Genomic DNA, 12075 nt, shown 5'->3' with positions numbered 1-12075 from the left:
TGTGACTATTGTGACATATATGTTATTGTTGATCTCATGTCTGATTTCTCAAAGTCTTGACGTATTTTTCACTGCATACAAGTTCATAACAATACAATTCAAGTCAAATCATCATTAATTTTTTAATTAGATGTACAAACACTTGACTTATAATTATTTTTAAGATGATATTAATTATTATGTGAATTATCTTTCATTCTGTGATACTATAAAAAGATGCTCAAGGCTCTCCTAACAAAACCACAAGTACATGCAATCTAGAGGCTTTCTGCCAGTAATATATAGTTTCAACATGAAATCATTGCTTCCCTCAAAGTTTACCACCTTCTCAACATTGATGATGATGGTGCTTTCACTGTTAGTACTACTCTTCTCCAATCTTTGTTTCCCTGTTTTCAACATGGCAACAGCTTCAAATATTGAATCTCAAGGGAGGGCTCTTCTTCAATGGAAGGCCACCCTTGAAACACATGACCTTCTTCACACTTGGACTTCAAAGACCAGTCCATGCAACTGGACTGGAATCACTTGCAGATATAATGGCCATCGCAGAGCAACCATCACCAGGATCCAGTTGAAACAGTTGGGACTAGAAGGGAAGCTTGAGATTCTCAACTTCTCAGCTCTGCCATCACTCAGAGTTCTCAACCTCAGTGACAATCATGTACATGGATCCATCCCTGCAGCCATTTCAGCTCTCTCCATGATCACCATCCTTGATCTCTCTACCAACAATCTTACAGGCATTGTCCCATCGAAGCTTGGTAATTTGACAAGGCTCCGCACCATGTGGCTCCACGAAAATCAGATAAGTGGCTCTATACCTCCTTCTTTTGGAAAGCTTTTGAACCTGAATTCCTTAGCCATCTCCAAAAATTTCTTAGTTGGTTCCATTCCTCCGGTGCTTGGAAACTTGACCAAACTCAAGTTTTTATACTTGGGGAGAAATAACCTCATTGGCTCTATTCCATATGCGATTGGGAATCTAGTGAACATGATTGATTTTCAAATATCTTCCAACCAAATAACTGGTCCCATCCCATATAGTATTGGAAACCTGACCAAGCTTCAAATTTGTTACCTACATAATAATAATATAAATGGTTCCATTCCTTATAAGATTGGGAATCTAGTAAACTTGAGAGATTTTGAAATAACTAATAACCAAATAACCGGTCCCATCCCATATAGCATTGGAAACCTGACTAAGCTTCAAAAATTTTACCTACATAACAATACCATAAATGGCTCCATTCCTAATGAGATTGGGAACCTAGTAAACTTGAGAAATTTTGAAATACCTTATAATCAAATAACAGGTCTCATCCCTCAAAGCATTGGAAACTTAACCAAGCTTCAAACTTTCTACATAGAAAGCAATAACATAAATGGCCTTATTCCTTGTGAAATTGGGAATTTAGTGAACTTAACAGATTTTGATATATCATTCAATCAAATAACTGGTAGCATCCCACATAGCATAGGAAATATGACAAAACTTAGAACTTGTTACCTATATATAAATAACATAAAAGGCACCATCCCTCCTTCCCTTGGAAGTTTGAAAGGACTCACTGAGTTAACTTTAGCCAACAATCATCTATTTGGTTTATTGCCCATTGAAATGGCAAACCTTACAAATCTAATTATTCTCGATCTATTTAACAATAGCTTTCTTGGTACTATACAACCAGATTTTGCAAAAGGAGGTTTACTTCAATATATTGGTTTGGGACACAATTACTTTCAAGGTTCTATTCCAATGAGTTTGAAAAATTCAACAAACTTAGTAAGGGTCCGGCTTGATAAGAACCAATTCACTGGAGATGTCTCTCAAAGCTTTGGTGTTCATCCATATTTGGTTTATGTTGATCTAAGCTTTAACAGATTGTCTGGCACTTTATCACCGTCTTGGGGAGCATGCCTCAACTTGACAAGCTTTAAAATATCAAGCAATAGAATCAGCGGACAAATACCACGGGAAATCATTCAATTGCCAATGTTACAAATGCTTGACATCTCTTCCAACAATTTTGTGGGAAAAATTCCAAGGGAGTTGGGTAAGTCATCTTATATGTTTCACTTGAACATAAGCAACAATCATCTCACGGGAGCTATACCACCAGAATTTGGGGATCTATCTTTCATTAGAAAGTTCTAGATATGTCAAGCAACTAATTTCGAGAGGAGAAATACCAATCTGAGTTGGAGAAGTGCATTAAATTGAACTACACTCAAGTTGAGCGATAATCAACTAGAGTGGCAGCCATCCCTTTTCAACTTTGGTAATTTTGAAACTTGCATGACGTTCTAGACTTGAGCCACAATTTATTCACTGGGAGAAATGCCACAACAATTAAGCAAGTTAATGAAGTTGCGAGAGTTGAACTTATCGCACAATAAATTGGTTGGTCCAATTCCATCTTCTTTTCAATCAATGGCAAGCTTAACATTATTGGATTTATCTTATAATTCTTTGGAAGGTCCGGTTCCGGAGAACCGTTTCTTTCAAAGCGAGCTCCCCTTGAGTGGTTTACCCACAATAAAAGGGCTTATGTGGCCAAGTGCATGGTTTACCTCTACGTGTTATCAATCTTGGTCGACAAGTAAAGGTGATGAAGAGAAACAACATAAAATCATTATCTTAATTGTTTCTTTGATATGTGCCATTTTACTTATCTTATTTTTGATAATTGGAATATGTGCATTGCTTTATTGTAAGAAAAGATCCTCTATGAAATGATACAAGTGAAGAATTTGATGGGCATTTCTTCTCCATTTGGAGAGTTAGTCATGGCAAGGAAACATATAAAGAGATCATCAGAGCGACAGAAAATTTTGATGAAAAGTATCGGATTGTACTCGGAGCTTGTAGTATAGTCTATAAAAGCCACACTATCATCGGGGATTGACACTTGCTATCAAGAAAATTAAAAAGAAGTCCAAATGAATGAGGAAGCTTTCGAAAATGAAATACAAGCATTAACTGAAATTCGACACCGGAATATTGTGAGGTTTTATGGTTTTACGCTCTACAAATGAATTCAACTTTTCTTGCATATGAGTATATGGAGAGGAAGCCTCGGGTGCCAATCTAAGATCCGAGCAGAGGAGCAATGGAGTTGGATTGGATCAAGAGAGTCGAGATTATACGAGACATTGCCCAAGCTTTATCTTACTTGCATCATGATTGTAATCCATCTATTGTTCATCGAGATATAACGAGCAACAACATTCTTTTGGATGAAGAGTACAAGGCTTGTGTTGCGGACTTTGGTATTTCTCGATTGCTAAAACCTAATTCTTCACATTGGAGTTTGCTTGCGAGGCACATATGGGTACATGGCACCAGGTATGTATGCATCTTTGAATCAATGTTATTCCTTTTTCTATTCAAACTCTCTCATAATTAGACCAATTAATTACCCAAGTGACTTACTAGATTTATTAACCTTGTACATGAACAAATGATGGAGTGAACTAAACTATTGCTATTTTTACTTGATTTGTATTTCCGAGCTTGCCTATGTAATGAAAGTGGTAGCAAAAATGTAGCGTATATAGTTTCGGGAGTTGTAGCACTTGAAGTGATACATGGGAACACATCTGAGGGATCTCCTAAGCAACATATCATTGAGTATGCTAGTGAAAGATATGCTAGATTCACGTCTTCCCCTTCATAATACCGATCAAGTGACCACAAACCAAGTGCTTTTGGTGATTTTGATAGCAATGCAGTGCATCAACACCATTCCACAAGCTCGCCCTACAATGCTAGAAGTATCTCAAAGGTTGTCTTCTCCAAAGGCTTTTCCAACATCTAACAACCATTCTTATCAGGCACTTACACTTAATCACCTCATAAATATTGTGTAAGTGCATATTGATGATCAAGCGCATGAATAATGGGAACTTAGGTATGATTAAGTCTCATTCCGTTAAGTTTCTTTAATTAGATGCACATCCTTGCTTAATATACAATATGACTAGGACCATGCATTTATATTTCTTCTTTGATTGACATTTTAGTATTGTTGCAAATATTTCAGTATTTGGTTGAACTTTAGCCATGCTTATCACTAAAAGGAAAAAAAAAAGGTGCTTATATTTTAATCAATCTTTCGCATTTGTCATGAGAGAAAATTTTCTTATGAAAATCACATCAGTCAAAATAAATCTTAGCTTGAATAACAGTATATAGACCTACTTTCCCCATATAAATTTGCTTGTTTAAGTGTATAATAAGATGAGAACTAATATTATTTATTTTTGGTTTAATGCAGCTCATATTACTAAGCGTACCAAACATGGATGTTGAATCTTTGTGCTTCACCTTTACCAATAAAAAGGCACAATCCTAGTTATTCAAGGGAGGGTGATCTAACCTTGAGTCTTAAAAGCAGTTCACTTTTGTGTTTGTTTGTCTTGGTCCTCCTTATCTTTGTTAGTTTGTGATATTGTAATGAGCTCTCCTTTTTATCTCCATTATCTAGTTCTACTGTAATTAACTCCCTTTTTATTTTATTAAAGCGGTTGTTCAATTTTAAAGAAAGCGAAAATTTTGTTTTTTGTTTTGTTTTGTTTTGTTTTTGTTTTTGTTTTTTTGTTTTTACATGTTGGTAGGGTTGTAAACTAGTAAACAAGTCAAGCTTGATCCTACTAGGTCCAATTCAAGATTTACTTGAAATTTTGACATGAGTTTAAGCTTTATAGAGCCAAATAAGAGCAGCTCATGAGCCATTTGATTGATTGATAATCCTAGCTAGCTATTTAGTTGATTATTCTACATTTCTATTAATTCATCTCTTGCAGTTTCCTTCTGTTTTGGAAAGAAATAAAAAAGAGATCCATGCCTTTATCCATTTAACTCGAGAAGAAGTATGTTGTCTCTTTAAGTTTTTAAACTTTTTCATTGGAAATATTTTTCTATTAAAGGTAACCTTCTTACAAATAATGCAAACCCTTACATGCTCTACATATTGAATTTAGCATGCTTTTTGCATTCATATTTTCCTTTGCATTTATATTTTCACTTAATGTACAAAAGTGCCAGGAATTGTCAAGATTGTGGTTAACTATGCTGGCTAATTTAACTCTCGAAACCATGCAAAGTTCATAATAAGAATTGTTGCCTTGAATTAACATTTTGAAAATAAAATTATTTATTTGGGAAATAGACTTGACTCTATTCAAATTTTCCAAATGATTCCTTCTTCCTTTTTATTTTATTTTCTTTTCAGAAAAATAAAAAGAAACTTGTTTAGATTTCTTCAAACTATTTATTCAAATATATATATAAAAAAAAACTTGTTCAAACTAATGGCTAATGTTTCATTGCTAGCTTTAGTTTTGAACCATCACTATCTTGATTATGCACATCCCCCTTTCAATGTAAACAAAAGCTTACTACTCTAATTATGTAAAAGAATATATGTGCTCTTCACTCATAACAGAGTAGAAGATTTCTTCTTGTTCTGTAAAACCAGTAAAAGTATATACACCACCAATTACATAACTAAAGGTTTCATTACTCCTGCCTTCAAACTTGGCCAAGTACTGTCACAGATATTTTGGAAAAAAATTGAAAGTTCTAATTAATTTTTGTCTGATCTTATTAATTGCTAGTAAACTACCTATCTTGCTTGATGATGACACGAGCCATGACAAGCTTATACTTTCACTTATATACATATACTCTCAATTTTAGCGCGACTTTCAACTACATAAACAATGTCAGGAAGAAGGGTCAAGTAATTTCTCTGAGGGTAATAGTAAAAATCTCTTGCTCTCCATCCCTAATGAGATCAGAAATACCTTGAGCATCTGAACTACATTCATCATACAAGCAATAGTATAAAAAGTTCTATCTCATTCTAGACCTAGGTAACTTAAGCATGCTATAGTGTGTAGCTAATGAGATCTCAGCAATGAGATTTCTGGACACATAACTAATGAGATAGGATATCTTGTAATGTAATCTTAGTACAATCCATGTATCTTAGATGAGAATCAAATAACAGTGTACATACCTCATGGCATTGGAAATTTGAAATCTCCCAAAGATTTGCACTTATTGAGCAATCCATTGTCGGTTTGGTTCTGCATCCAATGGGAACCTTTACAAGTTTAATTTCTCCACAGTTAACCAATTATAGTCTTTCTGGTAACTTACCACAGCAGATTGCTTGAATATCTTGTATTAGCTAGTGCATGATGATTCCCAGATTGATATTAAGCTTTAACAGAATATATATATATATATATCTGGCATCTTTATTTCATCTTTATTTCATATTCATTTGTAGACTTGCAAGTCTTGCATGTAGAATGAACATAGTCTGCAATTTAATTACGTGGAAATGGACCATGAGTTAGTTGCACCAGATCATTTTCCAGGATGTTTTGGTTTTTATTGGCCGGTAAGACTACTAGGCCCCATTTGATTACTCTATATCACAAACAGACAAAACAGAAAAAAATAAATTATAAAAAAAGAAAACTAAAATTTCAGTCAATGTGAGTGGGAACTTACACTTGGAAAGAAACCACTACGAAGCTGAAGAGCAATATCATATTTTTTATTTTAAATGAAATTTTATTAACCTTTTCAAAATAATAATAATAATAATAAAAGACCACAAGGACCAAAAATGTAAAATTAGTATTTCTCATTGTCAGATTGTGAAGAAGTATTTTCATATGTATTTTGTGGTCATACCAAGAGTAATGCAACTGTAACTGCATGTCTTACATGATGATATAATGAAGCGAATCATCTTTCATCAGGAGGCTATAAAAAGGTTCCCAAGCCCCAACTAAAACCAAAAGCAACATTAACATATATATTATATATTTCAAAAGATGGAATCATGGCTTCCCTCAAAGTTCACTTCCATCCCAGCTGAAATATTGATGATAGTGTTGCTTTCACAGTTAATACTTTTTCTTCTCCAATCTTTTGTTTCCCTGTTTCCAATAATGGTCACTGCTTCAAAGGTTGAATCTCAAGGGAGAGCTCTTCTTCAATGGAGGCCACCCTTGAAACAGAAGACCTCCTTCACACTTGGACGTCAACGGTCAGTCCATGCAACTGGACTGGAATCACATGCAGATATGATGGCCATCTCATGCTAACCATCACCAAAGTCCAACTACGAGAGTTGGGACTGGAAGGGGAAGCTAGAGACTCTCAACTTCTCAGCTCTGCCATCACTCAGAATTCTTGACCTCAATGGCAACCATATACATGGATCCATCCCTGCAGCCATTTCAGCTCTCTCCAAGCTTACCACCCTTGATCTCTCTGTCAACAATCTTAGAGGCATCATTCCATCAGAGCTTGGTAATTTGACAAGAGCTCAAGGCCTTGTGGGCTCTCCCAGAATCAGATAAGTGGCTCCATACCTACTTCTTTTGGAAAGCTTCTAAATCTGAATTTATTAACCATCTCCAAAAATTTCTTAGTTGGTTCTATTCCTCCAGGGTTTGGAAACTTGACCAAAATCAAGGGTTTGTATCTATGGAGCAACAGACTCAGTGGCTCCATTCCTAATGAGATTGGGAATTTAGTGAGTTTAAATGCTTTCGACATATCTGACAACCAAATAACTGGATTAATCCCTCCATCACTTGGAAGTTTGAAAAAGTCTTACAGGTTTTGGCATTAAGTCATAATTATCTTTTTGGGAAGGTGCCCGATGAATTCGCAAATCTCACAAACTTAAACAATCTTCAATTAGTTAACGACAACCTTTCAGGTAATCTACCACAAGATTTGGCCAGAGGAGGTTTACTTAACAAACTTGCTTTGGCATATAATAATTTCAAGGTCCCATTCCAACGGTTTGAAAAAAATTCAACAAATTTAGTGGAGAGTCCATCTTGAAAGAAACCAATTCACTGGAGAAGTCTCTGAAAGCTTTTGGTGTTCATCCTTATTTGGATTATATTAATCTAAGCTTCAATAAAGTTATCGGCACACTATCACCATTTTGGGGGCATGTGTTAATTTGACAAGCCTTGAAATATCAAGCAACATAATTAGCGGACTCGTTACCTTTTAGAAATTGGCCGATTGCTAAGCTACATCTACTCGACATCTCCTCCAATAATCTGGTGGGAAAAATCCCAAAAGAGTTTGGCAATTTATCTTATGTATTTCACCTAAACATGAGCAACAATCATCTCATAGGGATCATACCACCAGAATTTGGTGATCTATCTTCATTAGAAGTTCTAGATCTCTCAAGCAATAATTTGACAGGAGAAATACCAAATCATGGTTGGAGCATTGCCTTAAATTGAATTCACTCCAGGTTCAGTGATATGAACTGGGTGGAGCCATCCTTCCCAACTTGGTGATTTGAACTTGCATGATGTTCTAGACTTGAGTGACAATTTATTCACAGGAGAAATACCACCACAACTTGGTAAGTTAATGATGCTGAGAGAGATGAATTTATCACATAATGATTTGGTTGGCGGCATTCCATCTTCTTTTCAATTAATGATGGGCTTAACATCATTTGACATATCTTATAATTCTTTAGAAGGTCCAATTCCAGAGAATCATTTTTTTCAGGTGGCTCCAATTAAGTGGTTTACCCATAATAAGGGCTTATGCAGTCAAGTGCATGGCTTGCCTCAATGCAATCAATCCTCTTCAGCAAGCAAAGGTGATCGAGAGAAATATCGAAAAGTCATTATCTTGATTGTTCTTCCCATATTTGGCATTTTATTTCTCTTACTCCTAGTAGTTGCAATCACTTTGCTCTGTAACAAGAGAAAAAAATTCATAGCAAATGATTCTGGTGAAGAAGTTGGTGGTTTCTCCATTTTGAATGTGAATCATGGGAAAGGAACATACAAAGCGATAATTCAAGCCACAGAAAATTTTGATAATAAGTATCAGATTGGTGCAGGAGCTTGTAGCATGGTCTATAAAGCTACACTATCTTCAGGAGAAACACTTGCTATTAAGAAAATTCAGAAAGAAGAAGGAAGAGTGAACGAGCAAGCTTTCCAAAATGAAATACAAGCTTTAATTGAAATTCGACATCGGAATATTGTGAAGTTTTATGGTTTCTGTTCTACTGATAAATTCAGCTTTCTTGCATATAAATATATGGAGAGAGGAAGCCTAGGTGCCACTCTTAGATCTGAACAGGAAGCATTGGAGTTGGATTGGATCAAGAGAGTCACCATTGTACGAGACATTTCTCAAGCTTTATCTTACTTGCATCATGATTGTGCTCCACCTATCATCCATCGAGACATAACAAGCAATAACATTCTTCTGGATGAGGAATACAAGGCTTGTGTTTCAGACTTTGGTATTTCTAGATCGCTAAAACCCAACTCATCACATTGGAGTTTTCTTGCAGGCACATATGGGTACATGGCACCAGGTACATATATATTTCCTAATCATTTTAATTTTTTTTTCTATTCATATTCCCTTGTAATTAGATTTATTAGATTTATCTACCTTGAATATGAATAATGGTGAAGTATTGAACTGAACTGCATCCAATATGTGCTTTATTGGTATTTGCAGAGCTTGCCTATGCAATGAGGGTGACTCAAAAATGTGATGTGTATAGCTTCGGAATTGTAGCACTTGAAGTGATACATGGAACACATCCTGGTGATCTCCTAAACAACTTGACATTGAGTATGTTAGTGAAAGATATACTTGATCCACGTCTTCCACTTCATATAGAAAATCAAGTGATCACAAGCCAAGTGCTTTCAGTGATTTCAATAGCAATGCAGTGCATTAACACTGATTCACAAGCTCGGCCTACAATGCAACAAGTATCTCAAAGGTTGTCTTCTCCAAAGTCTTTGCCAGCATCCAACATCTATCCTATTGAAGCACTTTCCCTTGATCACCTCATAAAGATCGCACAAACACATATTGATGATCAAGCCTTTGAATAATGATAACTTTGGAAAGGAATATATTTCTATTAAAAATGGTATGTTCCGGTCTCAATCTCTCAATTTTCCAAGTTCCTTTAATTAGATACATGTCCTTTCTTGATATCCATTAGGACAGGCACCTTGCATTTATATTTCTTTTTTGGCTGAATTTATTGCATAGTTGCAAATATTTTAGTATCTCATTCAACCGTAGCCATGCTTATTACTAAGAAAATGTACTTCTTTCGTAATCAATCAACCTTTTGCATTCATTGCATTTTTATATATATATATATATATCAGTGGTAACCTTCTTAGGAACAATGCAAACTCTTCCTTGCTTTTTATCTTGTATCATTTTTTGCATTCATATTTCTGTTTAGCATACAAAAAGGTAGCTGTTAACTATGACGACCAATTTAACTTTGGAACCATGAAGTTAACAATGAGTGTTGACCAGCTTGAATTAAAATTTTGAAAACAAAAATATCAATTTGGGAAATAGACTTGACTTTGTTCAAATGTTCCAAATGATTCCTTCTTCCTTTTCATTTTTTTTTTCAGGAAATAAAAAATGTTTAAACTTGTTCAAACTGGAGTTCTACCAAAAGAGAAGCCTGGAGTTCCTAGATCTTCACATGGGTCACTTGCGAGCCCCTAGAGAGACAGACACCGACACCCACTCAAGCTGATTGGAGCAACTCTATTAAGGATCTAGAGAGCCCCCCACCCCGCCCACTCTTTGTTCTTTGCTGAGAGTTAGCAGTCTTCCAAGGGTTTTATCCTGTGTTTTGTTCTATTGTTGTTTTTTTAGCTCCACTTCTAGTAGACAGTTTTTACTGTGTTGGCATTGTTACTTGCTGTTGTTGTTGTTAAGTTGTTTATGGACTTTTATTGTTCCTCATATTTTCTTTTAATTGAAGCAGTTTATCCATATTTAAAAATAATTATTGTTCAAACTATTCACTCAAGGATAAAAAAAGACATGCTCAAACTAATGGCTATTATTTAAGTGCTAGCTTTAGTGTTGAACTATCACTTTTTTTATTATGTGTATTCACCTTATGTGAATAATAGTATTATTCCTATGAATAGTAGCACAATTAAAATGAAATGCATACCAACCAACCACAATTACTCTTTTCTTTAGCAAGTACAAGTTTTTCCCACTGTTGTTGGCACTATTTATCAACCAACTTATCTGTCTTTTTCTCTCTTGTTTTTCGCCAATTACGGACATTCTATAGTTAACATATTCCCTATATATATATATATATATATATGCATACACACTCTTGACTATTACGAGAGTAGAAATTTTCTTATGATTCTTTAGAGCTAGTAAACTATATTCATAACCAATTATATAATGAAAGATTTTATAACCCGATTTTAAATTTGGCGAAATATATATAGTCATGCATACATTATGGAAAAATTGAAGTTCGAAGTTTATGTTCGATTGTATTAAACAATAGTTTAGTCATCCCTCTCTTCAGAGTGATCCACTACACCTCAATAGCTTGAGTAGACATCTTGGAGTGATCCAGTCCACCTCAATAGCTTGAGAATGCATCTTATTACAACACAGCAGGCTTTAAATGGCGAATTTCATCACCTCAACTATGGTTTGTGTTGTACCTCTATTGTCTGTTTGGTTTATAAATGCATTACCTCTGGTGATTTCCTCCTCTCTATGTTCTTCTATTTTGTGTCTAATCATTTTACTATTTCCATTGTTTGTGCTACTTTGTTCATCTGAATTATATTCAGTTTGCTCGAGGATGGTTGATTTAGTCATGGCGGACTGTCTCGAGGATGGTTGATTTCTTGCGGATGGTTGATTTACGTCAGAAATGTCTGCTTCTCCGTCATGCGAGCGGACGCGTATCCGGGATGGTTGATTTGAGCCCGATTGTTCTCCTCTTTTTGTGTTTTTACGTGCTCTGATTATCGCATCATACTGCAGGTGAGGATTATAGCTTTCATTTTTGTTAGTTTTTCTTTTGCTGACTATTTCTGCTCTTTCATCTTTGTTCTTCTATGTTTCTCCTTTTAATAAATTAGTGGTTTATTCACTTATTAAAAATTATATTCATTGCACAAGCAATAGTATCAAAAGTTCCATTCCTCTGACAATGACAACTGCGG

The 12075-nt window shown here is 35.1% G+C and overlaps 3 protein-coding genes across 3 annotated transcripts; all 3 read left to right on the top strand.

Annotated features, from left to right (window-relative positions):
* The first annotated feature begins 400 nt into the window (after nucleotides 1-400).
* On the top strand, nucleotides 401-2161 carry LOC120254496 (probable leucine-rich repeat receptor-like protein kinase At1g35710). Its single transcript, XM_039262584.1, has one exon. It carries the CDS (start codon nucleotides 401-403, stop codon nucleotides 2159-2161), a length of 1761 nt encoding a protein of 586 aa, XP_039118518.1.
* Nucleotides 2162-6978: 4817 nt separating this feature from the next.
* On the top strand, nucleotides 6979-8361 carry LOC120254495 (probable leucine-rich repeat receptor-like protein kinase At1g35710). The gene is made up of 4 exons (XM_039262583.1): nucleotides 6979-7076; nucleotides 7218-7356; nucleotides 7389-7654; nucleotides 8316-8361. The coding sequence occupies exons 1-4, from the start codon at nucleotides 6979-6981 to the stop codon at nucleotides 8359-8361; spliced, it is 549 nt and encodes a 182-aa protein (XP_039118517.1).
* Nucleotides 8362-8509: 148 nt separating this feature from the next.
* Nucleotides 8510-9942, top strand: LOC120254494 (MDIS1-interacting receptor like kinase 2-like). Its single transcript, XM_039262582.1, has 2 exons — nucleotides 8510-9407; nucleotides 9557-9942. The coding sequence occupies exons 1-2, from the start codon at nucleotides 8510-8512 to the stop codon at nucleotides 9940-9942; spliced, it is 1284 nt and encodes a 427-aa protein (XP_039118516.1).
* Nucleotides 9943-12075: the final 2133 nt, after the last annotated feature.

Source organism: Dioscorea cayenensis, unplaced genomic scaffold, assembly GCF_009730915.1.
Source record: "Dioscorea cayenensis subsp. rotundata cultivar TDr96_F1 unplaced genomic scaffold, TDr96_F1_v2_PseudoChromosome.rev07_lg8_w22 25.fasta BLBR01000478.1, whole genome shotgun sequence".
Lineage (NCBI taxonomy): Eukaryota > Viridiplantae > Streptophyta > Magnoliopsida > Dioscoreales > Dioscoreaceae > Dioscorea > Dioscorea cayenensis.
The sequence above is the reverse complement of the archived record's forward strand: the minus strand, read 5'-3'. Positions and strand labels throughout refer to the sequence as shown.

Coding starts and splice junctions, on each gene's coding strand:
- LOC120254496 (XM_039262584.1), top strand. CDS start 401: ATGGCAACAGCTTCAAATATTGAATCTCAAGGGAGGGCTCTTCTTCAA.
- LOC120254495 (XM_039262583.1), top strand. CDS start 6,979: ATGGTCACTGCTTCAAAGGTTGAATCTCAAGGGAGAGCTCTTCTTCAA. Junction 7,077..7,217: donor TTCACACTTGGACGTCAACG/GTCAGTCCATGC, acceptor GCCATCACTCAG/AATTCTTGACCTCAATGGCA. Junction 7,655..8,315: donor AGTTTGAAAAAGTCTTACAG/GTTTTGGCATTA, acceptor AATTCACTCCAG/GTTCAGTGATATGAACTGGG.
- LOC120254494 (XM_039262582.1), top strand. CDS start 8,510: ATGGGCTTAACATCATTTGACATATCTTATAATTCTTTAGAAGGTCCA. Junction 9,408..9,556: donor ATATGGGTACATGGCACCAG/GTACATATATAT, acceptor TGGTATTTGCAG/AGCTTGCCTATGCAATGAGG.